At 55.1% G+C, this 25,474-nt stretch overlaps 1 protein-coding gene across 1 annotated transcript in view; it reads right to left on the bottom strand.

Annotated features, from left to right (window-relative positions):
• Positions 1-6,043: 6,043 nt before the first annotated feature.
• SGTA (small glutamine-rich tetratricopeptide repeat (TPR)-containing, alpha) overlaps positions 6,044-25,474 on the bottom strand; it is a 21,043-nt gene continuing 1,612 nt past the window's right edge. Inside the window, exons 2-12 of the mRNA XM_012646251.1 lie at positions 16,578-16,716; positions 15,855-15,961; positions 15,476-15,560; positions 14,170-14,269; positions 13,050-13,154; positions 12,333-12,471; positions 11,552-11,614; positions 10,162-10,199; positions 9,026-9,115; positions 8,716-8,838; positions 6,044-7,110 (exon numbers count right to left, since the gene is read on the bottom strand). Of these exons, the coding sequence (XP_012501705.1) occupies positions 8,724-8,838; positions 9,026-9,115; positions 10,162-10,199; positions 11,552-11,614; positions 12,333-12,471; positions 13,050-13,154; positions 14,170-14,269; positions 15,476-15,560; positions 15,855-15,961; positions 16,578-16,677 (942 nt within the window). The 5' untranslated portion in view covers positions 16,678-16,716 and the 3' untranslated portion in view covers positions 6,044-7,110; positions 8,716-8,723. The remainder of the gene's footprint in view (positions 7,111-8,715; positions 8,839-9,025; positions 9,116-10,161; positions 10,200-11,551; positions 11,615-12,332; positions 12,472-13,049; positions 13,155-14,169; positions 14,270-15,475; positions 15,561-15,854; positions 15,962-16,577; positions 16,717-25,474) is intronic.

The following is a 25,474-nucleotide window of genomic DNA, read 5'->3' as shown; positions in this document are numbered from 1 at the left end:
CTGCCCATTGGCCACCCCGAGCGCCGCCGCCGAACTCTCCGCGCCATTGGCTACTGTGGCTGCCACTCACCCTGCGACTCCACCTCTCCTACCGGCACGGGAAAGTAGTTTCCTCCCGCGGAGCGGCGGGTGCAGCCACCAGGAGGCTCCGGTAGGAAACGCAGGCCACCGAAGAGAGGTTCCGGTAGGGGTTTGGCTCCCAGAGCTGTCCAGGGGTGCCTGGTGCTGAATCCCGCTGCCAGGGACTCTTGGCGGGGGACGGGAGGCGATTTCCTACACCCGAGAGGGCTCCTCTCCGAGCGTCCTCGCCGCCGATGCCCTTCCTCACGGCTAAGAAGCAGATTCCTTTATTTATGTTATTTATTTTTTATTTGTGAATATCCATGGGGCACAAGTACAACTTTGCTACATTGATATATTGCATTGTGGTGCAGTTGGGGCCTTCAGTGCATCCATCACTAAATGCATATTGTACCCACCAAGCATCTCCCATCGCCCACCCCTCCCGCCCATCCCCCTCCGAGTCTCCACTGTGTGTTGTTCCACACTCTGCTCCCACGCGTGCACATGACGAGCTCCCACTTGTGAGAACATGTAGTTTCACTTAAGATAATGGCCTCCAGTTCCACCCATGTGGCTGCACAATACATAATTTTGTTCTTTTTTATGGCTGAATAGTATTCCATCGTGAATATATACACCACGTTTTCTTTATCCAATCTTCCATTGACGGACACTTAGGTTGATCCCATATCTTCGTTATTGTGAATAGTGCTGCAATTAACATACAAGTACAGGTATGTTTTTAGTATATTGATTTCTTTTCCTTTGGGTAGATATCCGGTAGGAGGATTGCTGGGTCATAGGGTAATTCTATTTTTAATTCTTTGAGAAATCTCCATTCTGTTAAGAAGGAGATTTAGACAGGTGCAGTGGCCCACGCCTGTAATCCTAGCATTCTGGGAGGCAAGGCAGGAGGATCATTTGAACTCAGGAGTTTGAGATGAGCCTGAGCAAAAGCGAGACCCCATTCTACTAAAAATAGAAAAATTAGCTGGCGTGGTGGCACCTGTAGTTCCAGCTACTTGGGAGGCTGAGGCAGGAGGGTCACTTGAGCCCAGAGTTTGAGGTTGCAGTGAGCTATGATGACAGCACTGCACTCTAGCCAGGGCTACAGAGCGAGACTCCATCTCAAAAAAAAAAAAAAAGAGTGCTAGCTGGTGAGTTCCTATTTTAAATAAGATGCTCAGATAATGGGGGGAGGGCAAGGGCAACATACGTAACCTAAACATCTGTACCCCCATAATATGCTGAAATTTAAAAAAAAAGATGCTCAGATAGATCTCACTGAGAGATATTTGAGAAAAGACTTGAACATGGAGAAGTTAGTCAAGTGGTACATGAAGACAAAGCATTCCACACAGAGGGAACTGCAAGTGCAAAGGCCCTGAGGCCAGGAGTGTACAAGGCCACCGTGGCCAAAACAAAGTGAAGTGGGGAAGCATAGTTGGAGATCAGGAGATAGAGCATGAAGGGCCTTAGAAGGCATTGAGAGCCCTTTGAGGGAAATAGAAAGCCATTGCAGAATTTTGATCAGAGATGTGATAAATCCAACATATTTTAATGGAATCATTTTGGTGGTTGTGTTAATGCTGCTGATAGGTCAAGTAAAATCAAGGCTGATAATTAACAATTAATCTTTTTGAGATCAATTAAAAAAACTGATTGCTCCACAGCCCCATCAAAGCAACCAGACTTATGGAGGAGAAGACTGGACTCCTTTGTTAGCCAAAATCTTCTCGCTGGCCTACCATGAGCTCGGCATGAGAAGGGACTCGGCAGGGAGACAAGCCAGTCACAGGACAAATCCTGTGTGGTTCCACTCACAGGAGGTCCCTAGAGTCATCCGATCCACAGAGACAGGAAGTAGGATGGTGGGTGCCTGGGGCTGGGGAGGGGGAGGGGAGGGAGTGTTTCTTGGGGACAGAGTGTCAGTTTGGGAAGACGAGAATGTTCCGGAGATGGAGGGTGGTGATGGTTGCACGGCAATGTGAATGTGCTTAATGCCACTGAGCTGTGCTCTAAAAATGATTAAGATGGTAGATTTTATGCTATGTCCATGTCACCACAATTTTTAAAAATAAATTTTAAAAATTTAAAATAAAATGAAAGAAAAAGCAAAGCCCCTGCCCTCACAGGTTATGGTGCAGTGAGGGTGACAAGTGTGAATTAAGTAATAACATACTGTGGCAGGCAGACTTCTAAGATGTCCCAAATGATCCCTACCTCCTGGTATTCCTGCCCTTGTGTAATTCATCCCCTTTGGGTGTAGACTGGACCTAATGAAGAAGAAGACCCCGCTAAACTGCACCTGGATTCCTGCCCCACAGAAACTGAGATAATCCATACCGTTTCAAGCCACTAAGTTTTGGGGTCATTTGTCACTCAGCAATAGGCAACTAAGGCACACACGTAACAGGAAAACTATAGGTTGGACTTAAGCGCCGTGAAGAAAAAAAGAGAGAGTTCTTCGTGGGAATTAACGAAGTCAAGTGTGCTGAGAAGTGGGGGCAACAGAGAGGACAGTTGGTGAAAAGGTGGAAAAGGGTTTGCCGTGTTTGGGGAACTGGGACACCAGGCTGGCCGAATGTTTGGGGAGAGAAGAGATGAGGGCGGGGCTCATAGACTATGTTGCAGAATTTGGAATTTACCGTAAGTGCAGTGTGATTCACTGAAGGGTTTTAAGCAGGTGAGAGTTGTAATCTAACTTATGTTTTAAGATTATTTTGAGTCCTGTGTAAAGAAAGGCTGAATTATAGGGAAGCAAGAATAGAAGCAGAAAGGCTAGTTAAAAGCCACTTGGGCAAGAATCAATGGCAGTTTCCATGAGGGAGTTGGCAGGGGAGGTGATGGAGAGTGGGTGAATTCGAGAAATATTTTGGAGGGTGAACAATCGACAGGACTCGGCACTGGTTTGTCTGCGAGGGCTGCAGCGGGGGGAGGTGTCAGGGATGACTTCTAGCCTTCTGGTTTGAGCAGTCTGATGGATTCTGGTGTTGTTCCCTAAAATAGGAAAGGCTGGAGGAGGCACAGAGATTGAAGGTGTCAAAAGACTGAGTTGAGTTTTGCAGAGGTCATACAGGAGATGTCTATGAGTTCTTAGCATTTAATGCCATGTTCCGCCCGCACGGCACTTGCTTCATCATGGGGAACACGCAGTATGTGGGTAGCTATTTTTATTATGAGACACCGAGTGATTTGATTCTGTTTCTGTTTTCCACAATTCACAATAAGAAAGATGCCTCGTAATACCAGCACACCAGGGATGATTCCTTGCTATGGAAGAATTCATAGCGTGCAATATTTATTCATAACTATTTGGAGAATGAGGCTGCTCAGAGAAGGAGCTGCATATGCTGTGGCCTTTTATTCATTCGAGACATGTTTCTGAAAACCTCCTAGGCACCAGGACCTATGTATGAACAGGTATGTTCAGAGTGAGATAGAAAAAAAAAAAATACTGACACATTTGACTGCATCAGACGGTTCCAAAATCTTCCATAGTAAAAGACACTGTGAATGGGTTTAAAACTCAAGTGACAGGCTGGGAGGAAATGTTGATAATCTATGAGACAGAGCACTTGAGAGAGAACAAGCGTCTTGAAATAAAAATGAGAAGAGAGATGAATGGATGATTCGCAGGAGAACAAATATAAGAGATGAATAAATATAAGAAAAGATGTTCAATCCATGAAGATAATCACAGAAATACAAAATAAAACAGTATGAAATAGGCCAGGTATGGCGGCCCACACCTGTAATCCCAGCACTTTGGGAGGCCATGGCAGGAGGATCGCTTGAGCCCAGGAGTTGGGCTCAGGCTGGTCAGCTGCGTGCGCACTTGCGGCCTCATGGGAGCAGGACCTCCCTGCTCGGGGGGATGTTTCCTGCGTGTCATTCTGAAAGGAGAGCCAGTTCTGAGGTCTGCACCGGGGCTCCAGCCTGGGTTGTTTTGGGACCAGCCGCCGTACCCTTCACCCCTGCCTGGATGCTCCAGCCTGCCCGTGCAGGCCGCAGCGCGCCTCCTGGTGGCCCCGAGCGGCATCGCCCCAACTCCTCATCTATGCTGGCCACCTCCCGCGTGCTTGCCCTCTGCTCAGATTTTGAAATAACAGTCTGAAACGACAGATTTTGCTAGATGGGGAAGTGGACTTAGTTTTGGGTTCTCAAGTTACCCAGTTGGGCGTGAAATACTTTCCTTCAAAGAGAAAGGGACACTCGAGAGCCAGTGAACAGATTTTTTGGTGGCAAATTGGTTTGGGACATTCATTTAGGGGACATGTGTATTGGGGGGCAACTATGGGCCAGTAATACTGCACGGCCAGGCCTCTCCCCTGGGCGCTGCGGACACTGGGCTGGGTCGTCCTCTGGGGTGGGGCGTCCTGGGCACTGCAGGTGCTGAGCATCGTCCCTGCCTCCCCCCACCCCATGCCAGGAGCTCCCCCTCTTCCCAGCTGTGACAATCAAAAATGTCCCCAGACATTGCCAAGTGTCCCTGGGGAAGAAAACTGCCGCCAGTTGAGAACCTCTGCTTCTGTGAAAGACACAATGTCTCCTCCTGGCGCTTCACGGGACTTAGTGTGGTGGGATCTGCAACCCCCGTGGGGTTGGGCTGCCCGGGAATTGCCCATTCAGAGTGCAGAGGGGCAGCAGAGCCTCCCAACCCCTGGTTTCAGATGGTGGCAGCTGCCTTCTGTCTCAAGGCTCAACCTACTCCTGGAAGCCCCAGTCACGACTTAAACTCGATCCACGTCCAGTTGCTGTCTCTTTGCTCGGGGCGCCTCTGACGGGAATATGCAGAAAGATCCTATTTCTGACGCGTGTGGGATCGAGCGGTAATTATCTCCGACACGGTTCCCGTCAAGTCACATGGAGGAGCCGCTGGCTTCTGGGATGAGATGTTGACAGCTCCTCCTCCCCGCCCGCTCCTCTCCGCCCCTGTGATTCCAGAACAGAAAGTTCCTGGATGTGTCCTCAGCACTTGGGCTGGGTTTGGGGTGAACTTGGCAAGAGGCTGTGCGGGTTCCCCCGGCGGTGGGGCAATGAACCGAGGGACCTGAGAGGACCTAACAAGGACATGCAGGTTGCTTGTGGGATACGCAACGCACGGTCTAGCGTCCACTGGTGTTTCTCAAAGTGGGGTTCTCCAAGCAGATGCGTCGAAGTCACCTGGGCTGGTTGCTTAAATGCAGAGCCAACAGGGAGCTGGAGTAGGGGAACGCAGACCACACTGGGGCTTCTCACGCTCTGGTGGGCCTTGCAATCACCCAGAGGGCTCCACGAACACACCCGACTGGCTCCACCCCCCCGAGCAGGTCTAGGGTGGGACTGAGACTTTGCCTTTCTACTGAGGTCCTGCATGACAGATGCTCCTGCGCTGGGCAGTTTGAAACTCACGGCCCCACCCTAGGCACTCCGCTCCTCTGCAGCGTGGACGCTGGGGCCGGGTCATTCTGCACTGGGCCGTCCTGGGCACTGCAGGTGCTGAGCAGTGTCCCTGGCCTCCACCCACTCCATGCCAGGAGCTCTCCCCCTGCAGTTGTGACAGCCACAAGTGTCCCTAGACACTGCTGAGTGTGCCCTTACCGCCCAGGTGAGACCCACTGTCTTAACCTGAAGAACCCTGCCCACCTTCCAGCCGTGGCCCAGGCCTCACTTCCGGCCTTCCCTGTGGGACCCAGTGCCCCCTGGGGTAGCTGTTCTCTCATCATCGTTATTTGTGATTTCTGGGAGCTGACAGTGGATAATGGCTGAACCTGAACTTCACCCCTGCAAATCTCGGTTCTTCCTCTGACTGGAGGGGTGAAGGCTGGGCACCTACGGGAGGGCTGACACAGGGGGTCTCGTGCTCCAGGCACTGAGGTGACTAACTCGCAACAGCCTGGGTGGTCTGCAAATTCTGCTAGGGTGTTCCTGGGAGTTTGGGATTGACGGGGTGTCGGTGGTGCCCAGAGGTCAACACAGAGATGGACAGAGATCGCGACGTCTATTTATTCCCACACGTCACGCTCTGCACCGCAGTTAGCACGGGAGTCAGCACACGTCTGGCTGCCGTGGCCGGCGGTGGCCCTTCTTCCTACTGGTAACCTACGACACACAGCACTGCGTCTACCTCGCGGATGGCCCGAGCCTGCCAGGGAGCTCAGGACGCGCCCGCTGACAACACTGCTGCCGGGACGGCTCACCTCCCGCCCCAGCCCTCGGGAGCCAAGGCCACGCTTCCCGGCTCCGGTGGCTGTTCAGGCCCATGAGGACCCCGGGCCTGTGCCACACCAGGGCAGGACAGCAGAATGGGACACACAAAGGTGGACCTCTGCCCGAGACAACAGGCCATGATCACGCCACTGGCTGTCAGCCGTGAGGACTGGGGAGGGCGGGAAGAAATGGAACGCATGTCTGTCAACACGCTCAGCTGGAAGAGAAGTCACAGACACTGGTCCTGGGCACTGAGGCGCGGGTGACAGCAGTCGTCTCTCAGGCGTCTGCGGCTAAAGAGTTCCTCATGCAAAGACACGCGGCCCACAGGGCACAGGTGGACGCTGGCGCCCACGCCTCGGCTGGCGGTGAGCTCTCCTGGGCGGGCAGGCAGGCGGCCAGGGTGACCAGGTGAGCAGAGAGGTCGACTTAGAAGGTGGCTTCTCACGGGACAGGAAAGTTCTTGAAGACAGACCCAAGGATGGGGAGGGGGGACTATAAAAAGAGCTCCCACAGCCACGGGAATGCGCTACGTAGCTCAACCTCAAACCTGCCACTTCTCCAAGGGCAGCCCGAGATGCACCCCCAGAGTTCTAGAAAATACTTTAGTGATGGGGCTTCCTGGGGGTGGAGGGGAGATGGTTGCTGGTCTGCGTTTGGCTTGCTGGCTCTTGTTTCGAGAGGGGTCTGGGGGCTGTGAGGGAGTACAAAAGGGAGGAGCAAAGGAAAAACAGGGAAAAAAATCCATCTTAACATGCACATCCGATTTCTTCTTCTCTCTCGAGCGGCCCAGCAGGAGGAAGTGGTAAAACATGAGAATGCTTCCGGTCGGCTGGGAGGACACGGTCGGGGCAGCTGGAGGAGAGACACGCAGGGTCAGGGCCCAGGCGGGAGGGAGCCCAGGCTGCAGGGAGGAGCATCCAGGGAGGAGCGATTCCAGGGCAGACGGGCCATGTTCACACCGTGGCCACGTGTGGCTGGGGGCTTTGTATTAGCGGAGAGAACATGGCCACTATCTAGAAGGTTCTACTAGTACAGACATGAAAATGTTGGTGAAGCTACTTTGGAGATAAGGTTACAAAAGTATAAAATTGATCTAGCATATGTTTTTTAAAAAAGCAAAAATGTAAAAGCTTATTAAAAAGGAAAAGGGCCAGGTGTGGTGGTTCACACCTGTAATCCCAGCACTTTAGGAGGCCAAGGAGGGAGGATCACTTGAGCCCAGGAGTTCAAGACCAGCCTGGACAACACAGCGAGACCCCTTCTCTAAACAAACAAAAAAAGCCAGGCATGGTGGTGCCCGTAGTCCCAGCTACTTGGGAGGCTGAGGCAGGAGGATCACTTGAGCCCAGGAGTTGGAGGCTGCAGTGAGCTGTGAGGACACCACTGCACTCCAGCCTGGGCAACAGAGTGAGACTCCATCTCAAAAAAAAAGAGAGATAGAGAAGAAGGAATGGTGCCCAAAATATTAATACTGGCTGCTGCTCTAGGCAGAAAGATAAAAGGTTACTCTTAATGTTTTTTTTTTTTTTTTTTTTTTGAGACAGAGTCTCACTGTGTTGCCCGGGCTAGAGTGCCGTGGCATCATCCTAGCTCACAGCAACCTCAAACTCCTGGGCTCAAACGATCCTCCTGCCTCAGCCTCCCGAGTAGCTGCGATTACAGGCATGCGCCACCATGCCTGGATAATTTTTTCTATATATTTTTAGTTGTCCAATTAATTTCTTTCTAATTTTAGTAGAGACGGGGTCTCGCTCTTGTTCAGGCTGGTTTCGAACTCCTGAGCTCAAACAATCCGCCCGCCTTGGCCTCCCAGAGAGCTAGGATTACAGGCGTGAGCCACCGCGCCCGGCTTCTTAATGCTTTTTAATGTTCTGTCCTTCAAAATTTTCTAGAGCGAGCATGGTTAAAAAATTTAAAAAGTGTGAGTATGTGTGTGAGAGGAGATGATGGCAAAATAAAGAGGTCCTGTCAAAGCAGAATAAAACATGTCCTGGGGAAGACAGGGGGCCACTTGCCACCCACCCCAGGGAGTCGGCGTTGGCTGGAGACAAGACGGAGTCCAGGAGCCCCTGGGGACGGAGAATGGCCACGGGGCCCTGAACCCACCTGGGACGTCTGGGTATGTTTTTGAGCAATTGTAAATATAACACCTGCTCACGGTGAGAAACAGCAACAAAAGAACACCAGGAAGTGCAGGCAGACCACTGGGGCGTGGATGCAAAGGCAGGTGCCCGGCCCTGGCTTCCCCACTCCCTGGGCGACCTCGTTGCCACCTCTACAATGGCTGTCCTGACACTTGTGCACACGGGGGCCACTCGTGGGGGTCAGCCCCAACCCCTCCACGGCTCTGATCCACGGGAGAGTCCTGAGATCTGAGACCTCCCCCAGGCCTCCATGACTCAGGGTGGCCCTCCTGAGCATGGCTCCTGTGCCCCCTGCTGCCCCGCTGGGACTCACATGGCAGGTCATTCCTGCTGGTCGTCGTTGCTGGCACTGGGGGTCCGACTTCGGATCTGACTCCTGAGCTGCTCTATCAACTCTGGGTTCTGCTGCTGCATCTGCTGAGCGAACTGCTGGCCACTGTGGGGAGGTGTCAGAGCTCAGCCGGGCCCAGGAGGAGGGGATGCACCTCCCCGCCTGCCCCCACGGACCCCTCAGGCAGTTCTGGCCGCCTGGAGGACACCAGGTCCTTCTGTGTCCCCGCTTCCCTCTTGTCCATGTGCCTGCCCTGCCGCCCACCCACGCCCTCCCCAAGGGGGCCACTCACGCCTGGATGAGGCTGGCCAGGTCATTCTGCGAAGGGCTAGTGCCTGGCGTTCCCAAGGGGTTGTGGCCGCCTGAAATCATCCCGGACATGCTGCAAAGAGAGAGCCCGTGACGCACAGACAGGACAGCAGCTGCCCAGCCCCACTGCGGCCCCTCATCGACGGCCCAGGAGAGAATTCCTCCTCACCCCCTTCCCCTTCTCTTGCCACCTGTTGGACCCCACAGGTCCCAAACCCACCCTCCTCAGGCCCTGTGAATTTCATCGGCTTTTCCAGGAACATCCTTTTTTGGCAAAGATGGCAGTTCCTAGCCTGGGTGATCCTGTCCCCAGAGGACACTTGGCAATGTCAGCATTTAACTGTCATGACCAGGGCAGGGGCAGCTCCTGGCATCTGTGCAGTGGAGGCAGGGACGCTGCTGAGCACCTACAGGGGCCAAGACGGCCCCATCCCAGAGGATGCTCTGGCAGCGCTGTGGCCGGGCCACTGTGCTTTGTGATCTGACCGTGGAACAGGCTGGCGGTTCCCCAGGAAGTTAAACAGCCACCCTGTGAGCCAGCAATTCATTCCTGGGACACACCCCAGGTAACTAAAAACAGGGACTCAAAGAACAACTTGTGGCCCAATGTCCCCAGCAGCGTTGTTCGTAAGAGTCAAAGGTGAAAGCAAGGTTAAGTGTCCACGGATGGGTGATGGATAAACCCAACATGGTTTCTCCACATGCTGGAATGTCACTCGGCCACGGAAAGGGACAGGGCTCTGACACAGGCCACAGCATGGAGGGACCTTGAGGACATCGTGCTCAGTGAGAGATGCCAGACACAGAAGGACACACAGTGTGAGACTCCGTTTACATGAAATGTCCAGAACAGGCAGATCCACAGAGACGGGATGTGGATTCGTGGGTGCCAGGGGCTGGGGGTGACTGCTGATGGGGACGGGGCTTCCTTTCGGAAGTGATGAAAATGTTTTGGTACTAAAAGTACTGGTGACGGTTGCGCGACACTGTGAATGTACTTAACGCCTAAGCTGTACATTTTCAAATGTTGAAATGTCGAGTTTTACGTTACATGTACCTTGCCATAGTAAAAAGACATTTAGTCACAAGCAGATACAAAGGAGAATGGTTGTCACTTACAGCTGTTGAACTTGGGGATTGTTCATTAGGTTTGATGCCTGAAGAAAAGAACAGCTTTGTCAGAAAAAGTGAGCTTCCGCGCACATTATTTTCTTTAATTAAAAATCTTTTCTGGGAGGCCGAGACGGGTGGATCGCTCAAGGTTAGGAGTTCGAGACCAGCCTGAGCAAGAGCAAGACCCCGTCTCTACTAAAAAATAGAAAGAAATTAGCTGGACAACTAAAAATATACATATAGAAAAAATTAGCCAGGCATGGTGGCGCATGCCTGTTGTTCCAGCTACTTGGGAGGCTGAGGCAGGAGGATTGCTTGAGCCCAGGAGTTTGAGGTTGCTGTGAGCTAGGCTGACGCCACGGCACTCACTCTAGGGCAACAGAGTGAGACTCTGTCTCAAAAAAAAAAAAAAAAAAAATCTTTATCTTCCAGGCTGTGCCAGGGGTGGACCGCCTCGGTGAGGCATGCATTTCCTCCAGCACTCCCCCAGCTTGTGGCGCTGGCTGACTCCAGGGCTATAACAAAAACTAAAAAAAAATCTTTAACTGAATCGAGCTTGGTTCTACGACCCAAGCACACGCAACACCAGCAGGAGCAAGGCATGTGATCTTTCCCAGCCTTTTCCCACATTCTGCCTCTCCTTCCTCACGAGCTGCGACCTCACATTTACCACTGGTGTCCTGTGTGGACATGTGTTTTGAGCAAGATCCCACAGCGCCACGTCTCGCTTCCGCTGGCAGCTTGGGGTTGGCTGTGTGGACACCTTTCAGTTCCCGACACTGCTGGGGCCTGGCTGGTTTCCAGCTTTGTTCTATCAAGTGCGAGTGCTGTCCTGGGCACCTCCTTGCACTAACCTGCCCATGAGGATTACCCCTTGAGACCTACTTAAAGTGGACAAGTAGAAACTTAGCAGGGGTCTTCCAGCTACCCAGTTATCTCATCTGCACCTCAGGAAGGGGACGTGGCTGTGCCGTCACCACCGGCCCCCTACTGCGATGGGGAAGCAGGCTGGTTGGGGGTGGGGTGCAGTTTTTCATTTTCCCGGTTATTCGGCTGGGAGAGGCAGGATGCCGTTTATCCGCTGTGCTCACTACTGGTGGGCCTTGCTTGGGGAGGTCCTGGGGACATGTGACATCAACATCTAGCACATTTTTGATCATCACAACTGAGGTGGGGGAGCCCCTGGCACAGAGTGGCTGGAGGCCGGGGGTGCGGCTCAGCACCCTAAAGCGCCAAGGACGCCCCCAAGGAGCGAGAATCATCTGGTACCAAAGGCCGACAGTTGGAAGCCCTGGCCCAGGCAGGGCCGCGACTCGGCAGATGAGCACCTGCGTCGTGTGGGGACGCAGAGGGGTGGGAAGGGGGGCCCTGTGGAAGGTCGGGGGCTGTTACCAACCATGCTCATGAAGCTCGGGTTGTTCAGCAGGCCGGCGATGTCGAAGCTGCCGACGCCTCCCGTCTGCGGGTGAGAGCGGCACTGGTTAGTGATGCCTGGACACAGACCGTGACGGGCAGGCCCCCGGGAACTGAGAAACATCGTCCCCCACAGGGCTCGATCGTCTATCCACCTGAGCCAGTCAGTCCCCGCAGCCAGAGAGGGCTGTGAACTACAAGGCACGAACCATAGGGCTGATCGCTTTGGGAAAAGCGTGATATGTTATCCACAGCTTTTTTTTCTGTGTTCTGATACTTTGACATCTTGGGGCCTTGCAGACCTGGGAGAGCCGGCCCCTCCCAGGGGTGGCCGACTCCTAGATAGCAAAGGGCCAGCCAGAAGCGCAGCCTTCAGACGCAAACCAGCCAGCCAGGCGTCCACACCCCACGCCTCCTTCACCGAGCGTCCACGCTGGGGGCTGAGATCCGTCCTCCCTAATCACCAGGACCAGGTACCAGATGCCCACGGGTGGCCCTTACACCCAGGGCCCGCTGACGTGATTCACATGAGCCAACTCGAGTCTGCTCGAGCTGCCTTGTCTGCAAAGCCACAGTGAAGGCTCCTGCCCGCCTCCTGCTTCTAGGGACCTACTGGCATGAATGTCTTCCCTATGACAGTCACTCCCGCTCTGTGTGTCTCACCACATCTGACTGAAACACACCCAGGGGCCCTTACAACACACAGGCCAAGCCTTGAGCCGGTGAGCACACTCAGCCTGCCCCCGCCTCCCTGCCGGACTCACGGGACTCGGGGCCTCTCTCAGCTTCAGCTCCGCGATCTTGAGATTCGACTTGTACGTCTCATTGTCGGGGTCCAGCTCCAACGCCTTCTTGTAGTAGGCCACAGCCTCCGCGTGCTTGTTCAGACTGGACAGCGCCAGGCTGCGGGACAGAGATGGCCCCGGGAGGCGGCCTGTCCCTGTCACCCCAACTCCACTGGGCCCCTCTCCAAAGCCTAGTCCCCGTGGGCTCCAGCAACCCCCAAACTGCCAAGGATGGCGTCACCCCCTGCCTGCTCACGGCGCCCCACACTGAAGCACTTCCCAAGCCCAAAGGTGGGGCCGAGCGGAGGGAGGGGTACGTGTGGGGTAGTGAGAAACGTGCGTTTGGTCTCCACCCTGGCTCCCCGCACAGGGCTCCTAGAGCCCCTGGAACTTCCTGAACGACAGGAGCATCTCTTGTCTCGCAGCAGCAGCCCGGCAAACCCTCGCCTGGGTTGTAGAAGGAGGTGACAGGTGGGGCAGAGCCCCAGATGGAGCTGCTCCCCAGAGTGGACTCCCAGCCCAGCCTCCCGACCCACGGAGAGATCCGGAGAAATCCCGCAGGGGCCACGCTCACTCTGGAGTTCGTGTCGGGACTGGACTGGGGTCGGAGAATTGGTCGTGGAAGTGGAAAAACCACACAAAGCGGGGGTGGCCCGGACTGGGAAGACGGGCTGGACAGGCGCCGGCAGCACTCACCCCATCCTGCCGTAGGCCTTGCTGTAGGCCGGGTCTATGCAGATGGCCCTCTCGCAGTCCTGCACCGCCCCCGCGTAGTTCCCCAGCTTGCTGTAGGCCGCGGCTCTGGGGAGACAAGAACAGGGCGGCCCCTCACCAGCGGCTCTGTGCCACGTGGGCAGTGGGAGGAAGTCAGCCGCGTTCCTCATGCGCTGAGAGGCACCACCTGGGGTGCGAGCCTCAGTTTCCCCATGGAGATGGGGCTGATATGGGGTTGCTGAGAGGTGATGGGCTCAAAACACCACAGGCTGCTCAGAACGGCGACTCTGAGCTTTATCTGTTTGTTAAGGTGTTTAGGTTTATGGTCGGACGAGGGCAGTGAGCAGGAGCCTGGTTTACGCTGCAAATAGCAAAATGTTACGAAAAACGGACCCAGCTCTACCGAGGGGCCGACATCAAGGCTCCCGGCTTACGACGCGTGAGCCACTTTCCCGAGTTTTTGGATTTCACTTAAGGTTCCTCCTCGTTTCCCAGGCACAGAGAGGCGTTAAGGAGAAACCACCCGGTGACCAGCGGCCGCACGGAGGGCAGGGCAGGCGGGAGAGCGCTGCATGATTCCTGCAACTCTCCCGAGCTTGGGGTAGACACAGACCACAAGGTAAGAGAGAAGCAAAACCCCAACACAGCTACACCCATGGCGGGGCGGGTCACACTGTGGCCGGCCAGGAGGGCGGGCGATTCTCTGCTTCCCACTCCTCCCGCTGGTGGCGGCCAGCCCGCGAGCACAGCTCCACGCTGGAGGCTCCGCGGGTTACTCAGCCTTTCCGCTGCAAGCGGAGGCCAGACGCGGCTCTCTGCTATGATTAGTCACGCCGCCGTGAACAGATGCACAGATGTGCTCACATTCTGGGTCATGTTTTTGGCGTGAAGTCCTGTGTGGAGCACTGAGCCACCTGGTTTCAGCGTCACTACCCACTCTCCCCGACCCCCTCGCTGCCCCTGACACCTGCCCACGTGCGGAACTGCCCCTGACGACCCCTCACTGGCAGAGGCCTTCTCAGTCTCAGGCCCTTGCAGAGCATCTCGGAGGATGAGGACGTGCCCCCCCAGCCGCCCCGCCCGGGCAGGCTCGAGCTGGTACCTGTTGCAGAAGTAGACGGCATTAGCCGGGTTCAGCTCGATGGCTCTGCCGTAGAGATGCACGGCGGCCTCAAAGTTCTCCACTTTCATCTGCTCATTCCCTGAAGAGAAAGAAAAGAACATTCAGCCAGGTCGTCCGCGCCTGACGACATCTCTCTTGGCTCTTCTGGGCGTGTACTCAAGGGGATTACCTCTCAGTCTTGGCTACGGAGGCATCTGGACCTGCTGGGGTCCAGCCACCAGCTCTGGTCTCTGCACCCGCTAAGGTGTGGGGGTGGGTGGCAGGGCCCAGCCTGTGCCAGCAATGGCAGCCATCACTGCGTGGGTGGTAACCTCAGCTCAGGGACCAACACTGTCCTTTTTCTTTTCCTTCAGAAACAGCCCAGGCAGGGGCCCGTGTGCCAGAACACTCAGCAATGGGATTTTTCTCTAAGGCACAGATCCCGGCTGGTGGGAGGGGGAAGGCTGGCCCAGACCCAGCTCTGAGGACCCAAACTCAAGCTTCCCACTCCTACCCCATGACCCCAGTTCAGGAGCAGGGGTCGGGGAGATGGGCCTCTGCCTGTACTTTTAAAAACAATTTTACTGATACAATTTACATACCATAAAGCTCACCCTAAAGTACAATTCAGTGGTTTTTAGTATATTCACTATGTTGTACCACCATCATTCCTATCGAATTCTAGAACATTCCATCACCCCAAAAGGAAGCCCTGTCCCCATCAGCAGTCACTCCCCCTCCCCTCGAAACCACAAATCCACATCTTATCTCTGTGGATCTGCCTGTTCTGGACATTTCATATAAATGGAGTCACACATTGTGTGTCCTTCTGTGTCTGGCATCTCTCACTGAGCACGATGTCCCTCGAGGTCCATCCACGCTGTGGCCTGTGTCAGAGCCTCGTCCCTCTTCCTGGCTCAGTGATACTCCAGCGCGTGGAGGGAACACCTTGGGTTACCCAGCACCCATCCACGGACACTTACGCTGTTTTCACCTTTGACTCTCATGAACAACGCTGCTGTGAACGTTCACAGTTAAGCTGTCGTGGGAAATCATTCCCAGGTCTCTTGGGCGCGGATCTGTGAGTGGGATTGCTGGGCCCCATGGACATTCTGTTCAACCCCTTGAGGAACCACCAGCTGGAGGGCGGAACCTCTCTATGTCGTGCGTCTGTGTTCTCACAATCACCTCCCCAGCCCCAGCCCCGGGGGCAGCAAGGCTGGTCTGGACCAGGTGGCTGCCCCCTCTCCTACGGCCCCCACATCCAGGAAGTTACTCCTATAGGGACAGGGAGCCCCTCCCTCACCTTCAGTCTTGAGGCGCTCTGCCTCCGCCGAGTCCTCCTCGGAAGGCGGGGTCCGCTCGGGGCTCCTCAGGTCCTGCGGCACCTCCTGGCCCCAGGGCAAAGATGACCTCTGTCCTTTCTCCCCAGCCCAGTACCCTCTGCCTTCTAGGGCCACCACAGAGGGCAGCCAGGCTTCGAGGGACCTGCAGGCTCTGCAGGGCACTCCTGGCCCCCAAGCCTCAGGCCCCACCTCCAGGAAGAGGACAGCCAATCGATCCTTGTGGCCCGCGGTTCCCAGCCCCCAAGATGATGCAGGTGGAGCACCCAGGCCCTGCAGACGCCACCCACTTTTGCTGCTCTTAACTGGGGGGCAGTGTCCGGGGGAAGCCTAGAGGCTCACCTTGCTGGCCGCGGCTGCTTCGAATATCTCCGGCAGGGTCTGAGGGAGTGCAAGGTCACTGTCTTCCACTGTCACCCCAAAAGCGGTCTCCAGGCACTGGATTGCAACTGGAAGGGGGGAAAAGTCACCCACACGTGTCAAATGCAACCCTGAGCTTACCTTTCAGGGCCCAAAGGGTAGGGCTCATGGGCACTCTTCTACAGCTGTGCTTGTTCTCAAAGACCCTGGGACACACTGGGCACGTCTGTGCCCCTTGGGGCCCCGGCTTCGGATTCTCCTCCTTCCTGAGCCTTGAGCCTCAGAAACTGGAGACAGATGGACACGCCCCGCACACCCTGCCACAGCAGGGGAGGCCACGGGCAGAGTGGGGCCCAGGTGGTGACCTTGGGCCTCTGTGGGGTCACAATGCTGGGGCCGCCTGGCTAAGGGGTGGTGGGGGCTCAGGTTGTCCGTGTGTGTTGGGGGGAAGGTCCCTGGGATGCCGTCAGACCTCCAAGGGAACCCGGCTGGAGGGAGAGCTTGAAGCCAGCCCCAAGGCAAGTCCTGCATGACTGGGTTTGTCCCAAGGGCATCAGTCCCAAGCCCCACACTGGTTTTCTATGCTACGGAGGGCTGGCAGGACCCAGACAAGAGCCCACCGGCTTCTTGAGGGCACCTCCAGAGCCTCCTCTCACTGAGACCAGGGATGGGGGGACTGAGGGAGGATGGCGGGCGCCCACCTACCCTCCAAGCTCTCCTGGGCGTCAGACGAGAGTCCCCCGTGCCGCAGCTGGTCGTGGAGGAACCGGATGATGGCGTAGGCCAGGCGCTTCTTGTTGTCCATCCTGAGCCGGGAGGAGCAACGCTGGGGGGTCCTCAGGATCTGCGGGGCCAAGTTGGGAGCCTGAGTGCTGGGGGCACAGGCGAGTCCCCCGCCCCACTGTGCCCCTTCACGCTCACCAGACACCCCAGGTCTGTCCCCTAACTCGTCCTGCAAGAGCCACTCTGCTGGCGTTGGTTCATCTCACTTGAGGTGGGAATGCTAACTGTGCCCCTTCGCAGATGGGGACCCCGAAGCTCTGGAGTTCACTGATCTGCCCGCGCACATGGCCAGAAGCGATCGCAGTCAGCAGGCAGGTGGGGGCTGCCCGGCTCTGCCCGCTGCACTCCCAGGCCTCCTGGAGCATCAAGGCCTCATGGGAGCCCAGCCCTGCGACGCCTTCATTTCAGACCTCTGGCCCCAGAGCCAGGAGAGAACCAATCTCTGTGGCTTTAACCCACCAGACTGTGGTCATCCAGTGGCAGCCCCAGACCTGGCTAAGGCACAGCCCTTGCATTTGAGGGAGGGGCCGGGGACGTTTTGGGTCGTGGATCACAGCAGCGTGACTCGAGAAGCGGAGGCCGAGGAGCCGGGTGACCTGGCCTCTGAGCTCCCAGGACCCTTGGGTGGGTGACTCGGCCTGTCTGAGCCCCGGTCCCCATGTCTGGAAAGTGGGAAACGCCCATTAGGGCCGCTGTCCAGACCACGGCTCTCGGGGCCCCTCGGCATCTGCTGTTAATATCACGATTCCTCAGGGTAAGTTGTGCAGCACAGACATGGGTTGGCTGTTTTTGGCTGTGTGACCTCAGGGAAGCAACTCTGAGTCTCAGTTTCCTCCTCTGTCACCCGGGAAAGTGGTAGCAGGTCCCCAAGGGGTGGGTATGAGAAGGAGGAAGACACAGAGTACACAGCGCTGGGTGTGCAGCCCATGCTGGCAGGCGCTGCGTGGTTTTAGGAAACGTAAGCCCTGGGTGGAGGCTCTTCCTGCACATGCGCTAGAAGAGCCCGAATCGACACTGGCCGTGGCTATGCCAGAACCACTTCTGGACTGAGCGGTTCTCCTGGAGCAGTGGAGGGTTCTCCTGGCTGGAGGTGGCAGCGGAAAGGCTGCACTGGCATCAAGGTGTGGCAGGGCAGCATGCCCAGGGAGGCCCTGGTCCGGGCACAGGCCCCCCCGCCATCTGAAGCCACCACAGTCCCCTTAGCAGGGCCTCCCTCCCACCTGCTCCTCTCAGGCTGGGCCGCCCGCCTTTCCTGGGGGCCCTCCCCACCCAGGGCCCGGGGTGCCTCCCTGAGAGGGGCTGCTTCCTTCCGCCATTGGACTGGCACGCAGGGAGAGACAGGCTCAGCACAGCGGGCCACCTTTTTGGCTGTGGCCTGTGCCCTGCGCGCCCGGACGTAGAGCGAAAGGCAGAGGCAGCCCTAGGTATCTGGAGTGGGGACCTGCTGGGATCAGGCACGGGCTAAGCTCGCTCCCCAGAGGGGTTCTGGGGGGAAGATGCTGAAACGCAGGCTGGGTTGGACGGGGCCTGGCCGAGGGGACCACCAGCCCGGGGCTGAATGAGGGAAAATGCTGGGCTGGAACAAATTTCACATTTGCTTGTGACAGCTGCTTCGTAATAACTTGTTACTCTTCTGTGCTTTGTGCCCGGATCCGATTTCCAAAAAGCGACTGAAATAACAAACACCTAGACGGAGAATCGCTGTCCCAGGACCCAGGAGGGCTGATGTTCTCCTCTTGAGCTGACGCGGCACAGAAACAGCACATGCCGGGGTCTCATCTGCCAGATTGTACCCCGAGCTGAGCGCCAATGACCCTCTGCACACACACAGTCACACAGACAGGAGGCTCCAATCGCTGAATGCTGTTACGGGCTGTGTCCCCCAAATCCATATGCTAAAGTCCTAACTGCTGGGACTTCAAAATGTGACCTTATTTGGAAATGGGGTCTTTGCAGACGGAATTAGTTAAGGTGATGTCATACCAGAGTAGGGTGGGACCATAGGGCAATCACCAGTGTCCTTATAAAAAGGGGAAATTTGGGCCAGATGCAGCAGCTCACGCCTGTAATCCTAGCACTTTGGGAGGCCAAGGCAGGAGGATCCCTTGAAGCCAAGAGTTTGAGACCAGCCTAGGCAACACTGAGACCCTAATCTCTACAAAAAATAGAAAAAAGTAGCTGGGCATGGTGGTATATGCCTGTAGCTACTTGGGAGGCTGAGGAAGGAGGATCGCTTGAGCTCAGGAGTTGGAGGCTGCAGTGAGCTGTGATGGAGGCCACTGCACTCCAGCCTAGGTGACAGAGTGAGACCCTGTCTCAGAAAAAAAGGAGTGGAGTAAGGGGACTTGGACACAGAAAGGAACACAGGAGGATGCCGTGTGGACAAGGGCAGATGTTGGATGGACACCCACAAGCCAAGCAACACCAAAGATCAACAGCCCCTGCCAGGAGCTGGGAGAGCCCTGAGAGGGTCCTCTCCACGGCCTCAGGGGGAACCAGAACCACTGACACCTAATCTTGGACTTCCGTCCTCCAAAACTGCAAGTCCACATGTCTCTGTTGTTTAAGCCACGGGCCGGTGGCACCTTGTTCGAGCAGCCCTGGCCCACAAACAAGCGCGCTGTGAGGCAGGCCTCGCACTAGAGAACCACCTCTACCCTCGAGACACCCCAAAGGGCAGGCTGCTCCTGTTTTTAGACGCGCTGACTCAGGCAGAAGGGCTTGGTAGCCTGCCCAGGGTTGAGCGGCCGTTGAGGACGACCGGGCTGTCACAACACAACACGGAAGAAAGCAACCACTGCTGCGTCCACTGCAAGGGATGGCGCCAAGGGACAGAGGGGGGAGTGACCAGCTGTGCTTCGCCACTGTGCTGGGGACCAGGAGCCGGCAGCCAGAGGGGCAGCTCCTCCTTTCACAAGAAAAGGAAGCTTTGTATCGTTTCTACACGAATGTCCATTTGAATTGTAAGTGCCCAGATGTCTGATGGCCCAAGACACAGGTTAACACACGTGTGCACACGGAGGCCATGTGGATACAGCCACCCATGCACAGGCCTCACTCGGGTGAAACTGGACGCAGAGCCCCGAGGACCGAGAACACAAAGACACCTGTCTGATCTGCTTCCCACAGATCTAGAACATCGACGTTGTGAAATACCTGCACGGCTACCTTCGCAAAGGAGGGGGGCACCTCCGGAGAGTTTTTAACAAACCGATCTTCCCTAAAACGCAGCCTTCATGTTCTAGGAGGGCACACTGCAAGAGCCCCGTGAATACTACTTACCCATGGCCACCTCCTTCTAGACTGTTTAATGCCTACAGCGTTGGTGCTCAGTGGGTGTGATTCTGCCCCCAGGGGACACCTGGTGAAGTCCAGAGACACACTCCAGGCACAGAGTGGGCGGAGGCCAGGGACGCTGCTAAGCACCCTGCAGTGCCCAGGACCCTACCCACCCTGCCAAGAATGACCTGGCCAATGTCCAGGGTGGAGGGGACAGTCTCTGGACAGCGTGAAAAGCCTGTGGGTCCCTCTGCACGGTGACCTACACGGTAGGCACTGCAACCCTTTGAGAGGGGACGCAGGCTTAGACTGTGGATGGCGGTGTTTGCCCAAGGCCACACCGGCAGTGACGGGTGGGGCTGGGGCCCAAACCCAGCAGCTACCCGACCTGCCCCCACACCCCACGAGAAATCGGGGCTGTTTAGCATCTTAGTCCCCCTATAAGGTGCTCCAGAGGGGGTGAGGAGCCCGTGCACCACAGAAAACAAGGAATGGGCCCTCTGACCACATCCCCGTTACCCGACACGCGCCAGAAGCAAGCAGGTCAGTGACCCACCAGGCTTTAAAAGCCAGCCGGCATCAGACTCAGATTACGGAGGCCGCTGGGTGCTTAGAAGTCAAGACACGCAGGGTGTGCTGGAAGTTGCTTCCATTTCAGGGAAAACGACAACCATCGATAATTATTTAAAAAAAAAAAGGGAATGAAAGAAGCCAGACACAAAAGGCCACATGGTATATAATTCCATTTGTACGAAACATCAGGATGGGCAGATGCACAGAAATGGGAAGTGGATTCGTGGTTGCCAGGGGCTGGGGAGGGGATGGGGAGTGACAGTTGATGGGGATGGGGCTTCTTTATGGGGTGATGTAATATTCCAGAATAGGATGGTGGTGACGGTTGCACAAGTGAACGTACTAAGAGCCACTGAATTTTATGCCATGTGAATTATATCTGAATTTTTTAAATGAGAAAGGCCTAAAAGAGCTGTGTTTCCTGCAGCTAGACAGGAAGTTGTGGTCTCCCAGAAAACTCCGTGGGGATGATGAGTTTTCTGCCCCCACCTCTGCACACAGGGGAGAGCCCGCACCTCCGAGTTCTGGGATGGGGACTGGCCAGAGCCCAGCAGACCAACAGCTGGCCCAGAATCTGAGGGTCTCCTGTGTGACACAGCAGGGCCCACTGCACACAGGAAAGTGCAGCCACAACGGTGAAGTCGCCTGTCCCAGCTAACAGGGTTCAGAGAGCAAACCAGTCAGGTCTGCTGACCCCAACATCCAAGGAAAACAGACGCATGCCACCCAAGATATTTTTGATTTACAGAGTTTTTTTTTTAAACTGACATTTGTTTTGACTGATAGAAGCACGATTCGCAACAGCCTAAAGGTGGAAACAACTCAAGCATCCACGGACAGGTGGCTGGACAAATACACCTGGACCATCCATGCCCTGGAGTATCACTCAGCCATGAAAGGGGATGAGGCTCTGACATAGGCCACAGCGTGGATGGACCTTGAGGACATCGTGCTCAGTGAGAGACGCCAGACACAGAAGGACAAATCCTGTGTGATTCCACTCACAGGAGGTCCCTAGAGTCGTCAGATCCACAGAGACAGGAAGTAGAGTGGTGGGTGCCAGGGGCTGGGGAGGGGGTGGGGAGTGAGTGTCTCATGGGGACAGAGCTTCAGTTTGGGAAGGTGAGAAAGTTCTGGAGATGGAGGGTGCTGATGGTTGTGCAACCATGTGAACGTGCTTAATGTTGCTAAACTGCACACTGAAAAATTGTTAACATGGTAAATTCTATGCATATTTTACTACAATTAGAAAAAAGTTTCCAAGTCTGGGGTCCTTTGGCAAAGAACCTCTGTGACCTGTGTAGCTTGATTCTTTTCTACATTGTGTTCTAAATCAGGCTCGAAGGTCACATCTGGCCAGGTGTCCACTTAGTGCAGAAAAGTTTCTGCATTTCTTAGGAGGTCACTCTTTAAATGATTACACGACAGGCTGAACTAGGTAAGGCTCCCACGAGGCCGTATCTGACTTACCTACTTCAGCTTTGGAACAAAGCAACAGTAAGCCACAGAAACCGGTCCTGCCTAAGTCCTCCCACAAACCTAGAAGGCTGGGGGTCACTGCCACATCTTACAGAGAGGGTGACACGTCCAGAGGGGTGGCACGTGCAAGATCACACAGCGAACAGCTGGGACTAGAGCTTTGCGTTCAGGCATCACTTCTGAGAACTGTTCCTCTGCCGGCTACCTGGGGCCCAGCAAGACCCACATTGGGCTGTGTGCGCGCATGCGTGCAGGGGGGTATCTGCATTGCATCCTTGGGAACTAACACAGAACAAAGAAATCTGTGAGAATTGGAAAAGGAGGCTATTGACCTCCTGAAGGGGTCACTGAGGGATCAGAAAATTGAAAGAAGTCAGACTCATTTCTGGTGCTCTCTGTTCTTCCAATCTTTCCCCATCCACCCGACCTCAGGGCCTTTGCCCATGCTGTCCCTGCTGCTGGAACACCCCTCCTTCCCAGTGAACTTGTCAGTCCCAGTAGGGCGGACTGGGTGATTTCTGCCCAGTCCCCTCTTCTCCTCATTCCCCTGGGGCAGAGACAAACTACTACCAGTCGCCTATTTTTGTAAATAAAGTTTTCCTGGCCCACAGCCATGCCCATCTTTTGCTGCTTTCACGCCTCAGACAGAGTTGAGCAGAATCGCCCCAGGTGAGATACCCCCCCGGTTCAGGGGAGTCCACTGACCCCCAAGAGACTCTAAGTCCCATGACCATCTACACATTTAAATCCATAAACTAGGCAGGAACACTTCAGGCCTGGGCAACATAGTGAGTCCCTGACTCTAAAAAAAATAAATCCACACACTGAGTGGGTAGGGAGGGAGGAGGCGAGTTCCAGGAACTGGGGGTCACCTGGTCTGCCCAATCAGGAGTTTATTCCGGTGTCCATTGTGAGCAGGGAGAGGACTTAATTTTTTCCCAAATAATTAATGCAGGGTGTCTCCACCTTGGCACTGTTGACATTTTGGGTGGATAATCCTGTCCTGGCCACTGCAGGTGCTGAGCAGCGTCCCTGACTCCACCCACTTCGTGCCAGGAGCACCCTCAGTCATGACAACCACAGATGTCCCCAGACATCGCCAACTGCCCCAATTGAAAATTACTGACAGCCACTAAGTGGGAAAGGAAGGTTCCAGTCAAGACAAGTCAGCTTTTTCTGGCCAAATGACTTTGCCGTGAACTTTCGGAAAATCTGTTTGCAGAATATTTTGGGTTTCAGAGCTGCAGAAAAGGGACAGTGGATCAGTGGCTGAGAGCCACTTACTTAAGGTAAGTACAAGGCTCAGCCTGGTAAGTGATGCGGGTCTGTGGTTCTAGAACCTGCTACTTCCCTCCCCCCACCAAGCCGGGAGGACACAAAGATGGTTCTCAGATCTTCCTTCGACACCTGGATTTTCACATAAAAGGTTTTCTGCTCTTTGGAGCCAGGTGCAGCCAACGCGGGCCGGCGCGCTCCTTCCTCAACTGCGACGAGGCACACCCAGCGTCTTTTGAACAATCACAACTTGTGGGGTTCTGGCTGCGGGACAACATTCCCAGAGAAGGCCCACTCTTTCTCTGAACAGTGAGGGCTTTATGGGCGCTAGACACCACGGCCCGGCCTGGTGTGAGAGGCGGAGGACGCGGCGGTGAGGGTGCAAGGACGCTGGTCCCCGCAGGGTGGGGGTGCCAGCGCCAGCTCCCCTCCGGTGGGCTTCAGGATCCCTTTCAGCTCTCAGTCTATGACTACGTATCACCTTTTCATTGTCTCACTACCATAAAAATAAAATGAAAACAATAGCCTCTATTCCTATCTTACTTCCCTGCCCAGAACAGATCATTCAAAGGGAAAAATGGCATGCCCCACCAACGTGAGGTCATTTTGCCTCCCTACACCCCAGGAAGGAGAGGTACCCCCTGCCCACCCCTATCCTAGACCCACAGCAAAGGCAGGAAGCTGGCTGCTCCGTTCCTGCCCCCATCTTGGGACATGTGAGTTCTACCTCAGTCCCATTCACTCCCAACACGAAAGCCGTGTTTTCTTCTAAAATGTCACCAGGATGTCATCATGCATGTAAAAATCCTCCACTGCTCCCTGGAACCTCACGAGCATGCAAGGAGGTCCCTCACCAGCCGGTGTTGTCTGCAGGGCCCACTCTGAACCCTGCATGCGCCACTCGAACTCAAGCGCTCACCTCTCCTTTGACTCCTCTGGGAAAGAAAACTCACTGCTGCAAATCCCGAGTCCTTGTCCTACCTCCGCCAGCATGTCTTACCAGGTTCTATACTCCTTTATGGGGCCTGTCTTTCCTTTGAGCCCCTACACCCGGGAATGTCTAACCCGTGCAGACTCAGGGACACATTAGATCATTGGCAAATTCAGAGCCACGCGATCAAGTTCCGTGGAGATGTCACCCGTCTCTGAGTCTTGGTTTCTTCCTTGGTAAAAGACAGATTCTGTCCTGCCTACCTACCAAAAATTCTGTCAGCCTTTACTGAGCATTTCCAATCAGGGCCACTGTTGGGTGTTGGCAAAAAAAAAAAAAAAATGTAGAATTGAGTAGACTACAGCTCTCAAAGATTCTCTGATCTTGGGCAGAGCTTATGCCTGCCTGGAGTCATTCATGCTTCTAGGAAGATTTAATCATAAAACCTCTCTTCAAATCCTTGGCGTGCCCAGGACTTTCCAGGCATCCAGCTAAGTGCTGTGCATGCAGCGGCTTATTTCAGGGGCCAGCAAAGGTTTTCTGGAAAGGGCCAGAGGAAAAACTTTCACCTCTGCAGGCCATAGGATTTTCTGTGACAACTACTCAACCATACCCTTGTAGCTCAAAATCAGCCACAGACAATGTATAAAATGAAGGAACGTGGCCATGCTCCCAGAAAACTTCATTCGCAAAACAGGCTGCAGCTGCATTTGGCCCTCTGCTCACAGTTTTTGGGTAGGTTTGTTTTTCTCTCGCTCTGTGGCCCAGGCTGGAGTGCAGTGCCACAATCACAGCTCACTGCAGTCTGGAACCCCTGGGCGCAAGCGATCCACCTGCCTCAGCCTCCTGAGTAGCTGGGACTACAGACGTGAGCCTTCGCACCAGGCCTCTCTGGTCAGTTTGCTGAGACCTTAGGTAGTTTCATCCTCACACACCTGAGGTGGTTATTATTATAATCCCCATTCTACAAAAGAAGAAAACTGAGGCTTAGAAAGATAGGGCCCATCCAAGGTTACCCAGCTATGACAACGCAAATCAGTTCTGAACCCAGGCAGGATGGCTCTAGAGCCTAAAATCCAAAGTGCCCTTTCCTCTCCCCACAGAACTGGGCGCACACACAGAACCCTGCGCACAATTTCATGGGCTTACACACCCCCTGCTGCCCACACTGGTGAAGAATCCCTGGTCTAGGGTAGGGTTCTTTTTTTTTTTTTTTGAGACGGAGTCTCACTGTGTTGCCCAGGCTAGAGTGCCGTGGCGTCATCCTCGCTCACAGCAACCT

The sequence above is a fragment of the Propithecus coquereli genome, unplaced genomic scaffold, assembly GCF_000956105.1.
Source record: "Propithecus coquereli isolate 6110/MARCELLA unplaced genomic scaffold, Pcoq_1.0 Scaffold241, whole genome shotgun sequence".
NCBI classification, from domain to species: Eukaryota; Metazoa; Chordata; class Mammalia; order Primates; family Indriidae; genus Propithecus; species Propithecus coquereli.
The sequence above is the reverse complement of the archived record's forward strand: the minus strand, read 5'-3'. Positions and strand labels throughout refer to the sequence as shown.